The 24,087-nt window shown below is 51.2% G+C and overlaps 4 protein-coding genes across 4 annotated transcripts; 2 read left to right on the forward strand and 2 right to left on the reverse strand.

Annotated features, from left to right (window-relative positions):
* Nucleotides 1–1,892: 1,892 nt before the first annotated feature.
* On the reverse strand, nt 1,893–4,772 carry MYCTH_2305858 (uncharacterized protein; the record flags this gene model as incomplete). Its single annotated transcript, XM_003663697.1, has 1 exon — nt 1,893–4,772. A coding segment is annotated over exon 1 (2,032 nt), but the record flags the coding sequence as incomplete, so codon positions are not given.
* Nucleotides 4,773–6,011: 1,239 nt separating this feature from the next.
* On the forward strand, nt 6,012–7,164 carry MYCTH_2305861 (uncharacterized protein). Its single transcript, XM_003663698.1, has 2 exons — nt 6,012–6,388; nt 6,472–7,164. Exons 1-2 carry the CDS (start codon nt 6,030–6,032, stop codon nt 6,953–6,955), a joined length of 843 nt encoding a protein of 280 aa, XP_003663746.1. The 5' UTR covers nt 6,012–6,029; the 3' UTR covers nt 6,956–7,164.
* A 122-nt stretch (nt 7,165–7,286) lies between these two features.
* MYCTH_2305865 (uncharacterized protein) lies at nt 7,287–10,436 on the reverse strand. Its single transcript, XM_003663699.1, has 5 exons — nt 10,250–10,436; nt 9,941–10,181; nt 9,150–9,858; nt 7,826–9,077; nt 7,287–7,769 (listed from the first exon to the last, which is right to left on the reverse strand). Exons 1-5 carry the CDS (start codon nt 10,255–10,257, stop codon nt 7,373–7,375), a joined length of 2,607 nt encoding a protein of 868 aa, XP_003663747.1. The 5' UTR covers nt 10,258–10,436; the 3' UTR covers nt 7,287–7,372.
* A 3,028-nt stretch (nt 10,437–13,464) lies between these two features.
* On the forward strand, nt 13,465–15,114 carry MYCTH_2305868 (uncharacterized protein). The gene is made up of 3 exons (XM_003663700.1): nt 13,465–14,202; nt 14,333–14,414; nt 14,582–15,114. Exons 1-3 carry the CDS (start codon nt 13,515–13,517, stop codon nt 14,988–14,990), a joined length of 1,179 nt encoding a protein of 392 aa, XP_003663748.1. The 5' UTR covers nt 13,465–13,514; the 3' UTR covers nt 14,991–15,114.
* Nucleotides 15,115–24,087: the final 8,973 nt, after the last annotated feature.

The following is a 24,087-nucleotide window of genomic DNA, read 5'->3' on the forward strand; positions in this document are numbered from 1 at the left end:
AGGGACACAAAAAGGCACAACGGGAGCGGGTGTTACAATGTTGAGGACTGATTCAGGAATCGCAAGGGCCGAAACGGGAGAGCAAGGATGCACCAAGTAGTCGGCGATCTTCAGGGGACTTGCAACGCCCATCTCATGGGTCGCTGGCCGACGAGGGCCGTGATTCCACAGTCGTTCGAGCGGGTCACCATTACGCGGCCACACACGGTGGGGATGGAAGTCACCGCTGCTAAAATCGACTTCTCAAACCTTCTACGTTTACGAAGCATCGCCAGGAGACGATGGATGTGGAGCCGCCACGGTGTGGGTTCATACGGTGCGAGCCAATTCGAGTTATCAATACCGCGATATGAAACGACGGTACCAAAGGGAAAGAAGCCTGAGGATCCCATCTCTAGAGGATGTGACATGCTGTAAACCGCTTCGGTGATCACGGAGGAGCGTGCCAATCGAGTAGTTCCGTTTGGCAAGTCGTCGGAGGGCCTGCGACCGAGACAAACAATCTACTACATATGTACAGGAGTTTGCACGGTTCGCTGTGGCCACCCGTCTTGCCTGATGGCGGGATATGCACCGCCCCCTGGGGCAAGGCATTCCACAACTTAGTCCGAGATCAGCATGATCTTCGACCATTATCCCAGTTTGTTGTTGGGGGTTGGCCCGTAAATGGCCACGAATCGCTCTTCTACAGTAAGCCCAGCCACCCTCCACCTCTCTCGTGTCATGGGCGCAAATAACTGTTTTTATCTCCCTTTGCAAAACCAATCGCGGTCTCGAGCTTCTTCGATGGGGCCCGGTTAGCTCCGCGTACGCTATCCTTAGCCCAAACCCACCTCTCTGGTTCGTAATTTAGGGCCCAGAGCCCAGCCCTTTACCCTTAAGGATTGACGATGAGGTCATCGGCGGGGCTCGGTCGGACCTTCGGTAGCGGTTTCAGATCAACTGGGGGCTGTCCCTTGTAATCCGTACTACAGTAGTGTAGCTTTGTGCAAGTGGGCCTTCGCGTAATTCACGGACCGCTGAGGAATGCAGATCTTCCAAGGCGTTTTTACGAGTACACGCTCTTAAAGGTCGCAGAGATCTGCAAGGACGGTATTTGGATGATATTGCCATGCGCTTTCTTTCAGCCTCCTCGATGCAGGTAACAGCAAGCGAACCGGTCGACGACGCTAACAGGGTTGGCCGCCTCCAATCAGTTCTTTAAGAATATATTAGAAAATTTCCTCAAGGCCGCTCATCCCCCGCTCGGTCACACTCCACGATCGATAATGACTTCTGGTGTCCGTGGGGTGTTAAAATGCGAAGCTTAATACACTTGTATGTGCATGCGTACCTACATACGAGGACCTTGTAGCAACTGTCTCATCGACTGGCAACGATTGCCGTGCTGGAGCAAACTACTAATGCCAAGAAGACGAAAGCCAAGCGCCAAGGATTGATTAGCTCCCGCTCGCCAAGTGTTGGGAGGGGTACTAGTTATACACTAGTGTAAAGAAGTTGGACCAAAGCAAAGAGCGATCGGTGCCTCGGTACTTTGCAGAAGTATGTACTGTACAAGTGAGCAAGAAGCGGGGCGCACAGCTTATAGATCAATTTAGGGAGAGAGTTGATCACACAGATCATGAGGAGTGATAGAGGCAAAGGCTGATACCCGCAGTGGCCGGATCCGGACCTTGGTGACAAGAAAACTGCTGCTGCAGCTTGTCGAAAGTGGAGGCGGCGGCAGGTTCTATCCACTGCAATCGGCAGGTGAGCCCTAACTCGCATATCTTATCTCCTCTGCGGTCTTCAATGGGATCGAACGCTTTCGAAGGCTCGACCACTCGTTCACTCTACTTGAAACGGCAAACAGCCAACAACCAACCGCCAAAAGTATCTGCAAGCTCTGGGTGCCCTGCCATGCCTACCACCGACGCACTTTCATCATAGCGACGCCCCCCCAGTGTACCAATAACAACTTGGCGATCGACCGCTACAAATCCGATAATCAGCTCACACTACGTCCGTACACCAGAGTTTTAAATCAGCCTGAATCCCTTCAGTTCCCCTGCCCTCCAATCCTCCCACCTCCCCACCGTCCTGCAAGCCTCTACCACCACCCCGGTGTCACAGACGAGAACAGGCGGTGGTGCAAACCGCACCCGGCTCCCTCTCCCACCACCACCACCGCCAGCAAGGCCACCAGAAGAGCCATCACGCCCGCCAAGAAGGATCTCAAAAACCCCCTTCATCCGCACCAGCACAACCCTCGTCCTGGCCCCGGTCACGTCCATCATGAACTCGATCACCCCTTCCTCCTCCTCCCCATCCTCCTCCCCTTTCTTATTCTCCACCTCGTGGTGCTGTAATAGCCCTTGCTCCTCCCACCGTGGGCCGCTACCTTCACCACCGCGGTGGTGGCCCCAACCAAAGATGTCGACGACCTCGACCGGGCGCGACGACGCGACGAGGCGGAACCAGTCCTCGGCCCGCCGCACGCGTGCCGCGGCGCCGGGGCTGAGACCGGGGAAGGCCCATCGGAGGGTCTTGGTCCACGGTCTGGCTTGCCCCGCAGCGTCGCCGTCGTAGTAGGAGGAGGCGCGCCGGGCCGTGTAGCGGCGCGAGGCGTCCGATTCGGAGCAGTAGATGCAGGCCAGGGGTGCCGGCTCTTCCGGATCGCGCGGCGGTGCATGGCCGTTGCTGAGCTTGCGACGCTTGGCGGGAGGGAGGAGAGCGTCGTCGCTCGGGAGTCCTGAGCCGCTCCCTGTGTCGGGAGCGGCGGCGGCGGCTTGAGAGGGGGCGCTGCGCTGCTGCTGCTCGAGGCGTCGTTTAGCCGCCGCGAGCTTGTCGCTGATCGATCGGAGGAAGAGGCTCCTGGGGGTGCTCATGCCGAGGATTCTCTCCATCTGAGCGAGGCTTGGTCGCGGTTGCAGATCGTTCTCGAGCACCGTAATCTGGTTCTGCGCTGTGGCGGCCTCCCGGCCCGTGAGAGTAGCAATCGCCGCATCGCGAGCTTTTGTGGCGAGAGTGCTGGCGAACAGCGAGGGCATATGCGTCGACAGTTGGACCTTGTCACTGGCGTCTTGCAACGCGTTGTCGAACTCCCACCACCATCTGGATTCCGCGTCTACACCACTCGGGTGACTCTCGTCGGGCGGTATGGTTACCGCCATTCTCCACTGGACAAGCATCCCTCTGCATGCCGTAGTCATAGCGTCAAAGAATCTTGGCTCGATGCCGACTTCCTGTCGTAAACCCTCTAGCAGCTTATGCACTTCACCCTTCTGCGTCTCCGCGAGTCCAGCAGTGGGCCTCTCAGCAAGAATGCGTAGGAGTACAATGCCGACAACCTCAGACATATATTCGCTGAAATGCGGTGCTTCCCAGCTGCGGCCGGAATGTGCCATGATGATCATCTTCTTTGCCGTCACACTGCCCCCGGCAGCCGCACAGGCGTTTCCGTCTCCGCCGTGCTCGCCTCCCTGGCCTTCGGACCCCGGCCCGTGACGGTGTAAACATCCGGATGCCGCGGGCGGTGGGCTCCTCAATCTCGCCCGGCTCGCGGACCGCTTTTCCAGATACGCCTCCGTAGCGTGCTGCTCGGCCTGCTCCGCCTCGCTGGACAGCCTCCGCAACTCCCGCAGCGCCGCCCCGCCGCCAAGCAGGTGCAGGATGCGGACGACACCGTCGCGGACCCGGACCCAGCGCGCCACTTCGTCGCGGAAGCACGCCTCGCAATAGACATTACCCGGGCGGGCGGGCGCCCTGTGGATGCTGTAATATAGCGGCGGTGGGTCGATGCCGAGGTCCCAGATTCTGGGATCGGCTTCGGGAGTGTGGTCGGGTGCTGGTGGCGGTGGCGGCGGCGGCGGCTGCGCCGGCCCAGTTTCCGAACCCGGGGAGATATGGTAAGAACTATTTGCGAATGCGGGATCGAGGAGCGTAAATAAACCTGGGGCCGCGTCTGTGGCGACTGGAGGTGGGTGCCGCTTTTTGGGCCGTTTCTTGGAGCCTTTGAGGAGCTTGGGAACCTTTGGCATGGGGCCAGGCCCGGTTGGGATGTAGTCCTCGTCCATTTCCTTGTCGTGGGGATCGGCTTCCCCATCTTCACTGAGGTCTTCTTCCCCCCTCGCGGGCGACGTTGAGGGAGAGACGGATGCAGTATCTCGAAGACGCGGGCTCGGAACATGCTGCCAAAAGACGCCATCATTACGCCTCCCTATTCCCGTCGTCAGACTGGCCCCCCTGTGGCCTTTCTCTCTTCTCGCAAGCTCAGCGTCCGGTGCTGAATCAACTGACGACTCGGAAGTTCCATAGAGTTCCTTCCGTGCGACATGCTGTGTAGCATGTGGCCGGTCCGACACTCTCAACCTCGTTCCTTGTTTTACACAGGTCCCCCCTGGTTTTGGCGACGGGTCGTTCAGCACAGATTCGCGCTTGCGCTTCCCGCTGGAAGTGGGCGTTGTTGTCTCGTATCTGGCCGTGCCATTCCCGGGCTCGGGGATCGCTTTTCTCCCGACTTTGGCCCCTTGAACCGCTGCCTCCCCCAGCATAGAGGCACGTTCCTCGAGAGCATCGATTAGAGTTGTCTCATTCGTTTGAGCGCCGGCTACTTGCGCCGCCCGAGCTCTTGTCACGCGCCCAAAGGGGACGGACTCGTTCTTATCGGTCGCATTTCCTCCTGCCATAAATTCGGCGCTCAAGGCTTACGGGAGGAAGGAGTCTGAAGGTTTTCGTTTCGCCAAAGGTCAAGAGGTTGGACAGTTTCGATCTCGGCTAGTTGATGTCAATGGCCGGTCGCCCGAACGTTTGCTGGTTTGCTACCAATGCAGCTGATGACCTGTGTGATAGTGCTTTGCGACAGGTCGGCCTTGTGTAACGAAACGGAGTTTCCCAGCAATGCGCAACAGGACCTGTCTTATTCGGGAATTGACGAGCATTTTAACTGGTACGCTGTCCACACTGCTCAGACTCCTAGGTCGGGAAAACCAAGTAAATCGCTTTGAGGGTAGCGAGTCATGTTCAACTCTTCTTGTGGAAGCTCAGTAGTACTACGTTCCGGTTCTTTGTGATTTGGATCGAGCCGTCTTTGTTAGACAAATTCGGCGCGGGTTGAAACAATGGATATGGCCGTTTTCGGCACATCATGCCAGACTCTACTGAGTTCGGTCAGGATCGCCATTCGATTGGAATCAGAAAGCAATCAAAGCAAACGCATTCGAACATTGGAATTTCAAAGCAGCACAACTGGTATGTTTTCGCCAAGATTCGGTTCTTGTATAATTAATCCTTGATTCGAACCCCAAGGATCAGATAAGAATTCGTAGGAGGGATTCTGAGGATTCAGAGCCTCAGCAGGTCACAAGTGTGAAGGGGAGGCCGCAGGGGAGGAATGAACTTCTTTTGCTTGCGTGTTGCACAATCCACATGGGCCAATTACATGCACGCATTTGTAATTAGCGAGCCTATGACGCTTCGAAGAGCTGCCCCGACGAGTTCACGATGTCAAGGGAAGGCTTATCCAGCAGATTCAATTGAAGCTATTACTTGGCACTGATCTTCCACGGCCTGTTCGTAATCGTCATCCAAGAAAAGGCACCATTTTCTTCCCAAGTATTCCACATACTTCTGCTGACTGGGGTTCTAACCCCTAACCCTTGCGGAGGATCACTTTGAGCGCCACCTGGTGTGCAACTTCCAGCTTCGAATATTATCACGCCATGCGTGCAACAACAACCATCGTGGGCATCTTTACGGCGACATCTTAGTCGACGCCGATAAGTAAGCGCCGAGCAAGTTCAAGAACTGCAAAGCAGTGAGGAAATACCCTCTGATACCCGATGCCCCAAGAAGACGACCCGTTCTCGCTCACAATCCGCAACTGCGGCGATACAAACGTGAGCACTGAAGAGACTGGCCACATAATATTTAACCTCACCAGACTCATCGACGCGACAACCTCAGCACTGAACTTTCAATCACCGTCGCACAGCTAAGTGCTTGGGCCAATTGACCGTAAAACAGGGACAAAAAAAGTCAAAGAAAAAAAAATGTCCCACTCCTCCGAAGAGACGCCGCTCCTCTCGCCCGAGCTCAGCTCGCCCGAGCGCCCGCCGCCGTCGACATCGTCGCGGGTCCGCCCCAAGGTGGTCAACCGCATGACATCGAGCGCGCCGCAGCCGGAGCGGCCGCACGTCGAGGCGCACATGGGCCAGTACGACAGCATCATGCGCGACGTCATCATCGGCTTCTCGGACGGCCTGACGGTGCCCTTCGCCCTGACCGCCGGCCTGTCCTCGCTCGGCGACTCGAGGATCGTCATCATGGGCGGCCTCGCCGAGCTCTGCAGCGGCATGATCAGTATGGGCCTAGGCGCCTACCTGGCGGCCGATACCGAGCGGCAGCATTGGTACGTTAATTAATTATCATTTTCCCCCCAGAAAAGCCAACGAATCGAAGAATTAATTAGTCCTGACTTCCTCGTCTCCGCAGGGAAGCCGAACTGGAACGCGAGTCCGCCGAGGTCGACGCGTGCCCGGCCGTGGAGCGCACCGAGATATACGACATCCTCGCCCGCTACGGCGTCGGCCGCGAGGCCGCCGCCCCGCTGGTGGCCGAGCTGACGGCCTCCAAGGACCGGTGGGTGCGCTTCATGATGGACTTTGAGCTGCGCCTGCCCGAGCCCGACGTCGGCCGCGCCTGGGCTTCGGCCGCCACCATGGGGCTGAGTTACTTCGTCGGCGGCCTGATCCCCATGCTGCCCTACTTCTTCCTGAGCCGCACCGACCGCGCCCTGCTCGTCTCGGTCGCCATCACCGTCGTCATCCTGCTCATCTTTGGCTTCCTCAAGAACTGGCTGGCCATCCGCACCCGCAAGGCCGGCCTTTGGGGCTCGGTACAGACCCTGATCGTCGGTGCGCTCGCTGCCGGCACGAGCTACGCCATCGTCCGCGCGCTGGATCACGGGAATGTGTAAGTCGCAGGATCTAATTACGAAAGGAATTTGGGACGGCGTTGGGGATCGAGTCATGTCATGGGCGCTTGCTCGGGGTTGTAATATCATTAGTATCAAGTCCGGGCCGCTCCTCCCGATCATGACGATTAATGCCTGGGAATAATCATCGCTTTCTATCCACATGTTGAGGTTGATAAACCGGCACGGGAAATGGGAATGGAACGGGAGATTCCGTTTCGAAAAAATAGAGAGTTGAAATAGAAGCATAATATACCACCTGCACAAATGCCTAATTATAGCAGGCGTTGTCTTGACAGAATGTCTGTGTCGTGTAGGTACCAGAGCGTCACATTACCAGGCACGTTTCTCCCAGTTTGCGGCAGTACATACAACCAAGCCGTCTTTGACATCGCGCCCTAATTTCAAGCCCCAGCCTTTCTAACCAAACCGAATCCCGGAATTCGGATCCCATGTTCCTCTTACTGGAGGGTTTCCACTACCTTGCCTCCCAGCCGCCGGAGCGCTGTTCACCCCAGCAGCGGGAGGCCCTGAGAATCTTATTCCCATTTCTGGCGTCCACGCACCTTGCATGGCAGCCACGGGAGCGACGGGTGGCTTTGGCCGAGGTTGTTGCTGTTGGACATTGTCTGCCCAGCTTTGGATCTGCGCCTCTACAGGTGGCGGGCTCTGGTGGGCGTGGGCACTATTTTGACGCGGTTCCGGGGGCTGTGTCTGTGTGTAGTAGGAGGCTGGATTCGGGCTCTGGTACGAATTGGCCTGTGGCGACTGCGGGGGCCCGAGCGAAAGGGATGCAAGCGGCGGCATTGATATTTCACTGGGATATGTTAGTTATTACCATCGGGCCATGCTGACGAACTGGTGGTGACCTACTCTTCCAGGGCGCGCGCCTCCTTCCTCCGCTCGTTGACCCAGTGGCGCGCCTGGTTGCGGAATGCTTCCACGATCCTACTCAGATCGTTGTAGAACTTCCTCCCAACCTCGACATTGCTGACGATTTCCTTGTACTTGTAGTACGCACTGTCGAGCCGCTGTAGCGCTTTTTCCCTCTCATGATTCCCCTTCTCCCCTATGCTTCTCTTTTGCGCCTCGAATTCACGGTTGGCGCGCTGGAGGTCTGCGACTAATTTTTCCTGATCTGCACGCTCCTTCTCTACCACCTCAAGCTCGGGCTCGTACAAGCGGTCCAGGCGCTTGTCGAAGAAATCTTCAAAATGCGCCGGCACGATGGGGGTGTTGGGGTATGTACGCTCCAGGCGCGCTGCTTCCTCAAGAATATCCGTTTTGATGTCATCAGCTCGGCTTCTGGCCCTGAGAGATTCGACCCGTTTTCTCCTTCGGGACTCCAGGCGTAAAATATCGTTGTACACTCCTCTCAGCCTTCCTATGGCTGGCTTGAGGGCCTCGGGAATCTCGGTTTTCCTGCTATTCGGGATGTAGTCCATGATCCCCCTATCAGGACCGGCGAGGATGGCCAGCGTATCCTTGACGGCAGCAAACTTCTCTCGCACCACTGCATCGCTAGAAGTACTGGATGCAAAGTAACCGTCGATCTCGGCCGCTTGGTTCCACAACCTCGCCCCGCCATCACGACTCGGATCTAGCCGAGATTCTGGCCTCGTCCAGCGCTGGGTACCATGTTTCAGCCGCAGCTTCTTGTCTTCTTCTTCTTCGGCTGCCAAAAGCGCTTTTCCTTCTTCAAATATCATCTTGTCGCTCGCGCACAGCTTTTCAATATCCGTGAGCCCACGCTGGAGCCGGTTGATGGCATCTGCTTGGCGAATCTCGTCGGCGTGTTGGACAAGCGTGCCGGGTAAACCCAAAGGCTTTTCAAGCGCCTGCAGTGAACCGGGCAGATTCAGGCTGGAGAGGATTTCATGCAGTTTGTCCGTCATTGACTCAAGCTCGGCGACAATATTGTTGTTAACCAGGCGGTCCCGCCGCTCGTCATATATCGAAACGGCCACATGGACAGAAAATGGGACAAGCTTGGTGAAAAGGGCGGGCCCAAACTCGGCGTGGTCTCCCAGATACTCATAAGGCTTGGCGACCTGAGGCGGAACTCGTGCAACGGCCATGTTGGCACGCTCGAGAATCTTCAGCTCCGGTTTTGGCGGAACAACCTCTACCGGCAGTTAGTGCTGTTTAATGGAGGGAAGGGAGAAAATCACACGAAAAAAAAAAAAAAAAAACCTACGGAGGTAGATAACGTCGTTGTCCTTCTCGGCCCGTTTCAAGTCGTTCTCCAACCGTTTCTTGAGACCCTGGAGGTCTTCCACGACGGCCTTGTTAATGTAGCCTCCCTTGCACTCCCTCAGGCCCTCGTTGACGCAGGCGATGGCATCAGCCAGCCGGGCCACCTCCTCGCCGTACCGTTTCTTCTCCAGACAATCGCAGGCGGCACGATACTGCGCGGCGGCGGCAAAGTGGTGGTGCTTCGCGCTCATGTGGTGGATCCAAGCCGAGCTGATGGCCTCGCTACGCATCGCCGCATCGCCTGCCAGGTTGTAGAGATCCGAGACGCGCGCCGCCAGCTTGGCGATGGAGGCGTCCTTGTACCCGTCCATCACGGCCTTCTGCCAGAAGCACTCCTGGCTCTGGGCCAAGAACAACTGAATCAGAGACTCCAACGTTGCCTCATCCATGTCGTCAGGAGGATTGGGCATCCGTAGCTCGGGAAGAATCTCGGTCTTCATGTGGTTGAGAACCCCTGCCGCTTGCGAAAAGTAGCTCGCGGCGGTTTTGAGTCCCTCGGTGTTGCTCCGATTGGAGGCCACGGCTAGCTGCGAGTATAGCGCGGCGAGGTTGAAGAGAATATTCATGAGCTCATACTTGAGGTTATTCTGCACGAGGGGGTGTTCGGTGTGGTAACCGAGCGCGGGATACCAGGTGAAGTCGACGCCAATCTGTGCAGCAAGTACTGGTGTCAGTGTGCGATTCGTGAAGAGGGGCCGGGCCGGGCAGCATGGGAAGGAGAGGGGAATCTACATCGATCGGGAATTTCCCGCTCATCCACACCAGTTGTCCCGCGTATGTTTGGAGCCTCTTGATGCCACTGGGGTGGGCGTCGCGCGAGTTGACGGCGTCCCGGCGCAAGGCGTCGATGGTTTCGAGGTCATGGCGGAACATGTCCGGGTGCTGATCATACTTTTTCGAGATATACTGGCGGATCGAGGGGGCGAGCGAAATCTGGGTCGACTTCCGGAAAGGAATCGACAGGATGTTGGAGCTGCAGCCATCATCGTGAAAGGTCAGATCGAAGAATCTTTGTCGGGCCAGCGTTCGTCGGCTACTCACGCAGTCATTTTCAGTATGCTGCGACTCCGCGCTGCAGAGAGCTCCGGAGAGTGGCTTCGGTTTCGCAAAGGAAAGCCTTTTTCTGGGCCCTGGGCGCTCAGCTGTAGCAGCTGATGTCATCGGGCTGGGCCCCCTGAACTTTTGGGGAGAGGGTTGATGGATGAGTGTTTGGCGGGGTAGTTCGGGCGCAGGGCCCAGGCAACGCTTGTGCAACCAAGTCAAACCCCACATGCAGCCACACTGGGTTGACAGCCTTATATCCAAGGCTGAAGCTGCCCATTTCACCTGGTTTCCTGTTATTGTCTTTGGCCTTCAGGTTTTCCAACCAGTGCCAATTGGAACTTGTAAAGTCAATTCATCAACAGACGCTTCGTATAATATGCGATTTTCTAGATCTTCCCCAGTAATCTGGCTACACGCGGTCCCAACAATCACACTGACTTCTGAGAGCGTCTTCTTGCTCTAGTGTACGAACGACTCTATTTTGAAGCAAAGCAGCCTTTCTCAGGCTTAAAATCGACCAGGGCAGCATCAACGAGAAGGGCTAGCCTGGATAGAGATAAATGGGAGACGAACCTCCCGCTTCAACGCCGCACAAAAAGCTGATAATTTTCAGCTGATTCCCCCCCATCTCTACGTATCGTCATCGGCTAGATTTTGTGCAGCCAGTCTTGTTCGTGGTCCATCCACCGTGGGCCATCTTACACTAATTAACTATGTTCCGGCTTGGCTTTGGCCTCCAAGAAAGTTCAACGAACGCGTCCGCATATTCGCTGTTTCAACTAGGTCCATTGGCCTCTCTTTCGAAATGGGCCAATGCCATCTACGCGTCGTTGTCCAGTCGCTTTACCAGAAGCTCGCCTCGGTTTAGACGCCTGGATGAGACTGCAAGCGCTGCATAACCAGAAACGAGACGCACAGGCCTTGCTTGAACCCCGACGCCGGAGCTCATGCTCTGCATCATTGTCCCGGTTGACTGGACAGCAGTCAGGTCATAATTATTATGCATGGTCTCACAATGCAACACCCGTCACAAACTCGCCGCTCGTCCCCTCACCCCCGGATTTGTGGCCAGACATCGATGACGATCTGTCAAGCCGACAGCGCTGCATGCCGCAATCAATCGTCGGTGTTCGTCTGCCTTCGGCACCGGACCTATTGCATTTACTGTTTCGAGACTGGGGCCAACTTTGGGGACTATTTTCGTCTCCAGCGGGGAGCCTTCCCTGGGATGCGACCTGCAAGCTGTAACACCTTTGCAGAGCTGTTTTCGTCCCAGCGCAGTGGTTGCGACACTCATGCCTGCATCAATGACCCAACCACTCAAGTTCCATTACTTTCGAACGTAATTACACATTAGCCGCGTTTGTGCCGGTATGGCGTTTCGGTCGCGCATTAATTACTTCGCCAAAGCGGTTCGGACATCCCCAATCCATCATCCACAAAGTCTTCCACATCGGCCTTTTTAATGTTGTGAAACACTCCCGCCTCTGTGGAAGAGTCACTCTGATCCTATCCCTGTCTGTATCTGGGAATGCACATACACCTTCAGCTAGTTCGGCGCCGGTTGCGCCCGCCAACCCGACTCTCGCAGCTTTCAGGGCGGCTGCGGCGCGAATCCAATGCTCGATCCCCGACTAGCCTTATACTCGCTGTATGTCGGCTTGGCCACGGCTGACTAAAACCGGCACTTCTGCAAAGCCTGCGTCTTTGTTCTACGAGGGCCGTCCCGTCTCCTAAGGGAAGTGAGGGAAGGATTCACGGAGCGGAGCGGTGTTGCCGTGTTGTTGGTTTTGGGGGGGGGGGGGGAGCACCCACGAAAACCACCCTCCCACGACCCTGGTTCTTCCTTCGGGAGGGGATGGAAGTCCCTAGTAAAGGCTGCTTATGCCTGGTAAATGCGAGCTCTTGGTTGCCAGCGAGCAAGAACTTTGGGCCCGGGTTTCCTGCATGCTAAATGTGGAAGGGGGGAACACGGCATATCGAAACTGACATCCTAATAGGCTCAGATCATCAGAGCGGTGACGGACACCTGAGCAGATCGTCAAGGGTCGAATTTTAATCCGGGGTTTGCCTCACAGAAAACTACTTGGGCGCCGCAGCAGTCGTTCCGTCTCATATCATTCATTGCATCCGTTCGAGAGCACATCGGAACCGGCATGCAGCGCTTCTCGTGTTGGCATGTCAAATGCCGCTTTCAGCTTCAAATTGACACATGTAGCATCCTCGTCCCCACTCTGCTGTTCCCTCAGCCGCCGACTTGGGGACGGAGCGGCGCGAGCTACTTCGGACTCTCTCCACGCTAGTCCTGGTTTACAAGACCGCCGCCAGCGTCATGGTTGTCCGTCAGCCCGAGCCTAAGATATGTGGTCTCCCGGATGAATATCAAACCACGTACAACATGGTCTCGGGTAACGAGCCTCCTCCTCCTCCGGTGAACATATCGGATGCCGCGAGCCTGGCCGCCTCCGGACCCTGGAAAGAGCGGCCTTGTGAGACTGGTATAAACCACGCCAGGACAGGGCCAGCTGATGTGGAATATCTCGAATGTCTCTCTTTGCACCCTGCTGAGCCCATAGCAGATCGAGGGCGAGGGGATTCAATAGGACCCTCGCGGCCTTCCTCAGAACACCTCTTTCCCCCGGTCTCTTACGGACTAAAGGTGCCAAGTCTGTCGACCCTTCCGCCGTCTTTCTTCTCCCGGACCATCACGATGGAGGGACTCGCATTGATTCTGCTATACCTGGCTGTCCCGAGCCTTCTATTCTCGGCCGTCAAGAAGCTCATGTCGTGGAGAAAGAACCCCGGACCCAAGGCTCGATTCCCCGGACCGCGGCAGTTCCCCATCTTGGGTCGCGTACATGACCTGCCGCGATTCTCGCTCTGGCTGAAGTTTAAGGAATGGGCCGACATGTACGGGCCGATCTACTACACCCGGGCACTGGATCAACGGTTCGTCATCGTCACGGACGAGAAGATTGCCGAGGAGCTGCTGGTGAAGAGGGGTCACATCTACTCGGGCCGGCCGCAGATCCGCTCGCTCATCAGGCACAAGGACGGTCCCGCGTATTCCGCCTTGATGGACCGCCATGGTACGTATTCCCCTCTTCTCCGTCCGTCCCAACCACCAAACCCCCCCCCCCCCCCCCAAAAAAAAAAAAAAAAAAATACGGCCCGTTTCATTGCTGACAGCACACTCTTCCCATTTTGTGTTTCACAAACCAAAGACATCTGGAAGGCCCAGCGCAAATGGGTGCACGCTGCCATGGCCGAGGCGTACAAGCAGCACTTCTACGGGCACGTGGAGCGCGAGACGAGGCGGTATTTGGGCCTGCTGCTCCTGGACCCGGCGCGGTTCCTCGACTACACGCGCGAGTACTGCGGGCGCGTCATGTCGCGGCTGGCCTGGGACGACGCGACGCAGGGGCGGGCCAACGGCGAGAGCGCCGACACGACGCTGCACTGCATGAGCGTGTCGGGCCCCATCACCAACACGGCCACGCCCCTGTGGCACCTGCCCGCCTTCGCCAACCCCTGGTACCGCTTCGAGATCCGCCGCGAGCGCGAGCAGCGCGCCTGGTGGCTCAGCAACTTCCGCCTGGCCAAGGACCGCATGCGGAGGGGCGACCTGCCCGGCGACACGTGGGCGTACCGCTACTTTGAGCAGGTCGGGAGAGAGGGGAACGGCGATCTCGACCAGACCGAGGACCAGGAGGTGTTTGCGAGCTGCATGATCGGCTTCCTCAACCTCGTCGGGGTCATTACCATCAGCGGGCCCCTGAAGTTCTTCCTCATGGCCATGGCCCTGCATCCGGACTGCCAAATCAAGGCACAGGCCGAGATCGACCGCGTCTGCGGCGACCGCATGCCGACGATGCAGGACTTTGCCGATCTGCCGACGGTCCGGGCGTGCATGAAAGAGACGGTCCGGTGGAGGTCGAGTGTGCCCTTGGGTGAGTATCTTCCTTCTTCTCAATGAGTTGTATTGACTCTGTTTCCCATCTCTCCCGGAATCAATGATGAGAACTGAAAGGGGGAAACGGGGGGAGAAACCATAACCACTGACAGTTATAATCTTGCCAGGTGTCCCTCATCAAGCAGAGCGCGACGACGAGTACAGGGGGGTAAAGATCAAGAAGGGAACCGTTGTCCTCGCCTGCGAATGGTAAGGAGTCCGGACCTATACTACCATTCGACAGAAACGATACCCTTTCCTCTCTCTCTTTCTTTACATTCCCTCTAACCCTCTCCACCCCTTCCCGTTGTGGAAAAAAAAAAGGGGGAGGGGGAGAAAAAAAATTCTGACTAATTCTCTTTCCTCTTCTGGATCAGGGCCCTCAACCGCGTGCCGAGCCGGTATCCGGACGGGGACAGCTTCCGGCCAGAGCGTTGGCTAGAGCCCGGGTGGCCGACGTACCAGGAGCCGCTGACGCGGTACCCCAACTTCCGCGAGGGCCAGGCGATGCACACGTTCGGCTGGGGCCGCCGCACCTGCCTGGGCCAGCACCTGGTCGACGACGAGACCTTCGTCTTCGCCGCCGCCGTCCTGTGGGCCTTTGACCTCCGCCCCAAGGCCTGCCCGCGCACCGGCGAACCCGTGCCCATCGACAGCCAGGCGACCAACAGCCACGTCATCCTCGAACCCAGGCCGTACCAGCTCAGCATCCGCGTCCGCAGCGCCGAGCGGGGCAAGCGGGTGCTGGAGGGCTACCGTGAGGTCATGGGCGAGTTGAGGCTCTAAGGATGGGGTGGAATGCTATAAAAGGCGTGATATAAGGGATTATTTTCTTTTCTAGTAGTGTTGGGTGGTTGCTCGTGGCTGATCTCGGTACAGGTAAGGGATCAGTCTTGAATATCTCCTTCCCGCAGTTGCCGGTACTATTAACCGTGGGACGATACTCGGTTTTCATTTCATTGCTCTCTAGTTCTTTCTCAGTTCTGTTTGTTCTTTCCCGTCTCTTTCGACTACCCCAGCATCGCACACAGGGGATGAATGAATCTATATCTCGGCTGTCACACATAAACAAACGATTGCTAGAGTCACCCCAAATATTAAGTGTGGCCATTCTGTCGGTAATTAAGGCAAGAAGACTCGCCACCACTGCCACGAAGTGTACCGTCCCCTTGTTTGGGTCGCACCGGGCTCACTGTGGTACGCTTGGAGGCCCTCAACGTCTGATAAAAACACATGAATGGACGTCGAGTCCCGTTGTAGCGGCTGATCGTCTCTCCCGCGGACTTCCGCCCTGAGTAGGTACTTTCCTATAACGAGATCACTCGGCGATGTGTTGAACTATTGGACCCATATTAGATGACGTTGGTGGAAATTCGTGCCGAATAACGGGGACGTTTGATAGGGGTAGATCATAAGATTGCCTACCAGGATCAATTGAAGGGTCTGAAAAGGCCTTCTTTATGTGTTTCCGAGATGAGAGAGAGAGGAGGCACAGTTGCCGTGACGCTCTTGCAAACAGGATTGACAAACGGAAATCAAAGCCAACGTCCGTGTGATGACGGAGCAATTATGAAGTGATTAATTAATAGCTCTTCATGAAAACAAGCCGCAGCGGGAAGCAAAAGCATTCATTACAATATCTCTAGAGCTTATTACCAAAATTCTAGTACCTTTGCAGCTTGACAAGGTCAGTTGCCATCGTCTTACTTATAGCAAAATTACTTATATAGCCACTGTGTCAGAAGCTATAGAGCTTCTAAGGGTATTAGCCACATATATGCCACAGCTATATAAGGCTGTTCAACGCATTGGCCAGTTCCTTTGTCTATAAATATCAGTCGTTTTTGTCTCCTTTATAGATAGTTTTAACAAGGCACTTTTTCCTTCGTATAGCCACCTACTATAGACTGCTTTCAACGCTCCTAGAAGCTTATCACTACGTTTAGCAGTTATAAGCCCGGCGCCTTGACTACTCCTCTACCGACGTATCTTTAATATTAGTAGTAGCTTCTTCTATTATAAACTCTCTTACCCTGCTTTAATATGCTTTCGGTAATACGTCTATTATATCTAAGATCCTAGTTAAGACTTCTATATACCTTACTAGGCCTAGTTCTTAGAACTTATAGTAGATTAAACTATGATTATAGGCTAAATTTGCTAGTATATAGGGATTTATTAACCTTAATAATGACTATAAGCTAGAGCTAGAAGTTTTATAGTGCCTAACCTATAAGTAAGCTAGAGATAACCTTATCTTAGCTTCCTAGGAGTAACTCCTAGAAGGATTATTACCTTTAATATCTATAGATTTAATGCCTTCTAATGTAGCTATTATAGCCAAATTTATATAACTATGAGACCTTTTTTATAAAGATATTATATATACTATAGATATTAATAAGTAGATAGGATAGTTATAATGCTAGCTAGTATATATTATAAATCCTAAACTCTATAAAGCTATAAAAGTATATAGGAAGAAGGATATTAACCTTATTAGAGGGATTATCTAGGCGCTTTACTCTATACTTATACTATCTATCATAACGCTTTATATAATAGTTATAGTATAATATATAGCTAGTCTTAATATAGTTAAGCGTTTAGGAGTTAACCTATAATATTAGATTTATAACTTTAATGTTACCTTCTAGTAAGCTATCTAATATAATATCCTAGAAGTATAAGGTATATAAGGACTTTATACCTTTCTTAACGCTATCGTTATATATATTTTACTAACCTAGGTAGCAAATAAAAGGATAGAAATCGAGCTTGCTAATAGTATAAGATAGCTACTTCTAGAGCTTAGTACCTTTGTTACGATAGCCGAGATCCTAATTAATAATAATATATAACCTAGAGTCTCCTAGAAGTATAGAATCTTCTTGATAACTTATATACTAATACTTCCTATAGCTTAGAAGAGCGGTAAGGAGAGAGGTAGAGACTTATATAGAGACTCTTATAGCGGTTAGTAGTATAATATAAGATATCCCTATAAGCATCTAAGATATATATAGGATCTAGTAGACTACTATATACTTAAGTAAGCTATCCATAATAACGAGTAACGCTTGTACCTTTCCAATAAGGAGTATAAGAGGATTTGCTAGGAGCTTGATAAGCCGAAGTAGGCTAGACTAAAAAATTAACTTATCGCTAAGTGGGGGGAGCTATCCTATTCTAGGTAGTTAGGGGTAGGATACCTTAGTTCCCTTAATATATCAATTATTAGCCCTTAGCTATTTGGTAAGCTCTTAACTTACTATAGGGCATTTAGTATAGTCGCTCTATAATATTATCTTCTTTCGGAAAGCACTTTACTAGACTTATATAGTATAACCTACTTAGTTAATAATAAGAAGTTCCTTTTACCTGAGATATTCGTTAAGGCAAATAATCCTAAGTTTGTTAAAGCAGGTATAATAAACTTTCCTATTAGTAAGAAGGGTACTTAGGTGATCGAGAACGTTCTAGATGAACTATATAGACTATATACTAAGAACCTAACGCTTAAGGATGTCACTATTGTCAAAGGATTCTATATTAATATTATCCCAGAAGCTCTATTACTTAAGGTAGGCACTTGGTACTATAGCTTAGATTACTCTCTACGTTTTAGAATATTAGAAAATAACGTTATTCTTTATGAGCTAGAACGTAAGTATAATCTTACCTTCCTTAAATACAAGCTACTTTCCTACTACTTAAGCTTCCTAGACTACGTTTGAATTAGTAAAGCAGGTACTATAAACGTTCGTATATTCTTATGGAATATATTCGCTATATATAGTAGAAGGTCCTAGATATAAGCATTACCTACCATAAGAGAAGGATACCAAGGATCTTTAGCACTTAAGAGCTAGCTACCTTGGACTAGAAGCGTTAAAAGCGCTTATTAATAACGCTAGAAACGTCTATATTAAGGGGATAGCATATATTAAGTACGAGAGCTACGCTTATACTTATATAAGCAAGGTTATCTCCAGGAAAACACTACCTAAGTAGAAGTCTATATACCTATTCTAGTAAGTAGCCTAGGATCTATTTGACTATCCTAAAGCAATTAATAGATTGCGATAGCTACTTATAATTATTAATAAGTATAGTAGGAAGCTCTTCCCTTTCCTCTTAATAACAAAGTCACTAGACTAGATTATAAGAGTTATCTAGAATTTCGAGAGCTAGGTAAGACGCTAATATAGACTTGCTATCCATAAGATCAAGTAGGATAACGATACTACGACGATTAGTTTAGCAAGGTATATATCGACACGCTACCAGACTTAGGCTATAGAAAGCGGTATTGATTTTAAACTCTTACCTTTATATACCCACGAGCCTAATAGACTAGTAGAGCGAGTAGGGCAAGAACTAATCTTACACTTAATTAAGATACTTAATGATACAAATCTGCCTATAAAGCTCTAGTTAGAAAGTATATAAGCGGTAATATACTTATATATAATAAGCCCGAGCTATGCTTACTCGTTTAGAACTCCTAATAAAGTGCTCTATAGCTAGTTTAAATAGTATTTTCACTAGTACGAACCTAGCTTGATAATTATATTAACTAGCGACCTATACCTAGACTAGAGTAATATCTTTATATATAGATACTAGGTATATATCCTTTATAAGGATAAGGAAGCTAAGTAATGTATAAAGGACTTTAAGGTACTATTATATAGGCTAATAAGGTATCTTATAGGATATTATATATTTAATATCTATTACGTTTAGATACCTAAGCTTAATAGGGTTATTATAACTTATAATATTCGCTTCGATAAGAAGACTTTCTACCGTCTATATAAAGAGTAGCCGATAGAGTCGTCGCTAGTAGTAGTAAGCTAGGAAATCAATTAATTCGATCTTAGTAAAGATTCCTAGGATACTAACTTTCTCTAGGAAGCGTTATAATAGACCTAATAATTAGTAGAAGACTCTATTATAGTGGCTTAGCTATTTCTATCGTAAGAGAGTCTAGCAGTAGACCGACCTCTCTAATAAGGTCAAGACTTAGGGGTAAGGGAGCTCTCTAATATATAGCCTACAAGCAAGCAATTAGTTCTAGAGACTCTTATAGCGGAGACGTAAGTAACAGACAAACTTACTAAATAGATAGAGAGCTTTAGAGGACTTTTAACCCCTAAATATATACCTAAGCCCTTGGTAACTTGCCTTACGCTAGCTAGTAAAGGGGATATCCACTAGGAAGTAGGAGGGTTTAAATTAGGGCCTTCCTAGTCACTAGCTAGCTAACTAGACGCTAGGGAGAGTAGGGGAGCCGTTAGATCTGATAGAGAAATGCCTTCTATAGAAGAGTTAAGCACGTATAGTGTATTAACGGAAGAGCTAGAAGCTAGGGACGGTACTACTAATATATTATACCTAGCTAGGCTAGAGGAGTAGAGTATTAAACGAAGTCTAGATTAGCTAACGTATTCTTTAGAAGGTAGAAGTGAAGGAGAAGCTATTTAGTAACCTCCTACAAGGAGAGGTAGAGGCAGGAGGAGGGCTTGTATACCTAGGGACCCTATATAGTCAAGCGAACGGCTATAAAACAAAGAGAGGGTTAATTACTACTACTCCTTTATCTATATAATAAAGGAACTCTGGTAATAGTTCTATAAGACTTACCTACCTAATTAATATTATTATTATCATTATTATTATTAGTCCTACACCGCTATACTAATAAGTATACTAGAGCCTCTCTAGTTATATATAAAGGAAACCATACCCTTTAATAGGCCAGATAAAAACCCCTGTCCCGCTTTTAACGCCTAATCCGGAATACTAATACACTACAAAGAAAAGGAGAAGTGGCTAGAATGGCTCTATAGAGGCCTTACCTCCGGGTCTAGCCTCCTTACGAGGCGGTATTCCGGAAGCCTCCCTAGGTCCATTAGCCACTATAGAACCCTCCTTGCCAAACGATGGTTACGGGCCCCTATACTCCGTAAAACGAGGTCTAGGTCCCTTTACAACCGTATTTCCTAGGATTCCTACGTTCGGCTTCTTGGTAGGTTTGGGCACTATATAACCAGGTGCTCGACAGTCTCCCTCCCCTAGCCACAGGCATAGTAAGGGGTATTAACCCCCGGGACTTGAACCTTAAAGAGGAAGTCACGGAGGCTAATAGCCCCTATATAGGCCTGTACTAGTAGGGAGCTCTAGGCCTTCGTTAGGCCCTGGTACCTTTATAGGCCTTCCCCTGTAAAAACTAGGTGTAGGGGGTCCTTGTCCGATACACACTATATCCTCCTGCCGGCTTGGTCGGCCCTCTAACGGTTGCTCTAGCTTACTACTATAGCTAGTTCCATGGCCTGTGGCCTTCTTTATAAGGTCTGTAGGGGGGGTTGACCCTCTCCATAGCCTTCCTAAACCTACTGCCGGACCGTCGATCTTACTATTTCTAGGGCTATAGGCCTTGGCTCCTAGCCCCTTACCCTAGCCCTTCTCTTCCGGAACCTCTAGCTTAGCCTATTATAGGCCTGTTAGATGAGAGCCCTTGTAGGGACCCGGGGGGCTCCTAGGCCTGTCCTAGTTCATAGGAGTGGCTAGTCGAGTTTGGCTTTGAAGTCGGCTAGCCTCTTATTAAGGTAGAGGTTAAGGGGTAGTACCTAGGCTTCTATTTCGAGGTATCGGATAGGGGTAGCCTTATAGGCCCTGGTAACTACTCGAAGGGCCCTGTATTAGGCCTTTAATAGTTCCCTAGCAGGGCCTTCTAGCTTACCCCCTGGCTTGGTAGGCCTGTAGAAGTTTGAGGCCCTATAAGTTAGGGCGCTATAGATACACTTGGTATAGACCTTGTAGGCCTATAAGGGGCTAGAGCCCTAGGTCTTTATAGCAAGCCTAGTTAGGGCAAACTCTTAGGTTTCTAGCTTCTTAGCCACCTTCGTACAATAGGGGCCCTATTGTAGCCTCTAGTCTAGCTAGACCCCTAGGAATCTAGCCGACTTTGACGGGGCTATAGTAGTAGTACCCCCTCCGGGCTATAGGAGCTCTAGCAGTCGCGACTACTATCTCCGGCCCCTGTTAAAGTAGATAAGTTCGTACTTTTCCAGGGCAAAAGCTATACCCCAGGTCTTTACCTACTATAGGCAGGCCTTCTAAGCCCTTTATAGTTGACTATTACAGGCCTCCTTAGCTCTCCTAAAGGCTAGAAGGTTAGTATCGTCGGCGAAGCCTATTAAACTAACTACAGGGCAAGCCTAGTAAATGGCCTGGTAAAGAGAGGCTATATAGAAGATAAATAGTATAGGGGAAAGGGGTAACCCCTAGGGGACCCCAGCCCTTACTATTATATCCTCTGTTTCCTAGCTATCGAAGTAAAGGATAGCTACCCTATCCTATAGCTACTCCCTAACCTAGACTACTAGCCACTTTAGGAAGCCCTGGCTCCGTAAGGTGGCTAGTAACTAGGTATAGTCAACGGTGTCGAAAGCCCCTAAGATATCGAGCTATAGGAGGGAGGTAGCTGCCTTGTACCTCTAAGCCTCCTAAACCTAAGCTATAACAAGCCGAATAGCTAGTTCGGTAGACCTATATTCCTAGTTACTCATCTACTCGGCTAGGAGAAGCCTATAGGCCTCTATAACGGCCGTTACCTTCCAGGCGACTATAGCCTCTAGTACCTTACCTACTATTAGTAGGAGTGCTATAGGCCTATAGCTGCCTAGGGTAAAGTAGGCCCATAGGGGTTTGCCAGGCTTGTAGAGGACTACTGTTTTAGCCCTTTTAAACTAGGCTAGGAAATAGCCGAGCCAGAGGCTCTCCGAGGCTAGTATAGCTAGTATCTGGTAAAGCGGCCGCCTATAGGCCTTTAGCAGGCCTATAGGGAGGAGGTCCTCCCCTAGGGCCTTCTATAGGGCTGCTCTAGCTAGTACTACCCTGACTTTGCCTACTATGACCCTCTGACTTATCTCGAACTTCGGCTCCTAGTAGCCGTTTAGTTCTAGGTCGTCGATATCCGAAAGGTCTGCTTCCGGGTTCGGGAAGAACTTGTCGGCCAATGCCCTAGCCTTCTGTTAGTAGGTTATAAGCCCTCCTTCGAAGGCTGGGAGCTTCGGGGGGTCGACCGGTAGGTAGCTTTACAGCCTTGCCTACCGCTCTAGCCTCTATAGCAGGTCCGGCCGGTTAGTTACCTCCTATAACGTAGCTCTCTAGCTCTTGGTCTTTATAGCTATGATAGTCTTAGCCTAGTCCTATAGGGCCTACCGAAGTGCCTCCTATATATAGGGGTTTAGTGTACCCTTATAGGCTCTCTCTACCTCCTTAGCCCTCTTCTAGGCCTCTTAAACCTTCTTTGTCTACTACCGAGCTTGTTTACCACCTATACTAGCCTTCTTTACCAGAGCCGAGACTAAAGCTATCTCCTTAAAGGCCTCTATAAGCCTATTAAAGGCCTATAGAAGCTCCTCTAGGCCTTAGAAGATAGGCCTAGCCTAGGCTAATGCTTATCTTCTAAGCTAGAGTAGGAGGTACACCGCTTCGGCCCATGTAACCTCCCTATCTAGGCTATTCTAATCCCACCCCCTACTAGCCGGTATAGGTCTATTAGCCCTCTAGAAGGAGACATATAAGGCCTATAGGTAGTAGTCGGACTTCCCCCGTTCTATGATATCTCTATAGGTTGCTTCTAGTCCGGCCGAGGCCTAGAATAGGTCTATTGTAGAAGGCTAGCTACGTTAGTCCCCCTAGGGGGCCCTTATAACCTAGCTATAGGGCGTATATAGGTTAAGGTCCTACTAGTCTACAAGGCTAAGGAGGTCTCTAGCCCCTAGGCTAAGCCTATTAAATAGGTCCTAGACTAGGTAGTAAAGGTTAAAGTTACCTGTAAGAACTAGGGGGTAGGTTAGCCAAGGTAGGGCTAGTAGATCTTATAAGAGGGCCTACTCCCCCTTATTATTATAGACTGACCAGAGCTTAAACCCCCTCTCCCCTAGGGCCAGAAAGGTCACCTTATATTAGTTCTCCTCTACTAAATAGTCTTACTAGCTAACTAGGAAGCGCTTAGCCACTAGAATTGCCGCTTTGCCTTAGGCTTGTAAACTAGGTAGTATTTTAAAGCCTAGAGGTAGTATATTAACCCTATAAACCGGTTAATCTACAGCTCCTAGATAGCTAGTAGGTGTAATATACTAGCCTTATAGCAACTGTAGATAAGCGCACAATATTTTATTCGACTACCTTAGGGAGGAAAAAGAGAAAGAATATAAGAGTTATACAGAGGGGCGCCTTTTAAGTGTGTACGTTATGACCTAGGTAGGGCCCGGTTAGGCTCTAGGTCGGGCCCTAACCAGGCCTTAGCCGCGTGTCCACCGGACGAGTTACGAACGAGTAACAAACGCTTCGCGGACCCGTGGGGCGTAGGTAAGTAGGGCAGGGTAGGTCCGTTCCGTGCCTAGGTAAAGCCCGGGTATTATCCAGCCCGGGTGCAGCCCGGGCCTATAATATACCCCCCCTCTTTTTTTTTTTTTTTTTTTTTTCGCGGTCGCCGGGCCGACCCGCGCTGTATCATGCCCTACATGTCGGTCCCGTAAGCGGGTTCTGTACCTTCCTTTCTTTGTCGCTATGATAATGTGACCTATACGTACAATGGTGCGTTATACGCGAATAGGTAGCTGTTCGAGTTCGGATAAAACCTATACCTCCTTTCCTTTATTATTAGAATAACGTGACCTGTATACTTAGTAGTAGATTATATACGTAATAAGTAGTCTGCTTAGGCCTAGTGTGCTCTTCTATTGCCCTCCTCTTATACCTATAAATACCCCCTCCTCTTCCTTCCTCCTCTTAATTTTTCTTACCTATAACTAACTCTCTTCTTCTATACCCTCTAACTGCCCCTACCTCCTATAACTATACT

Source organism: Thermothelomyces thermophilus, chromosome 4, assembly GCF_000226095.1.
Source record: "Thermothelomyces thermophilus ATCC 42464 chromosome 4, complete sequence".
Taxonomy (NCBI): domain Eukaryota; kingdom Fungi; phylum Ascomycota; class Sordariomycetes; order Sordariales; family Chaetomiaceae; genus Thermothelomyces; species Thermothelomyces thermophilus.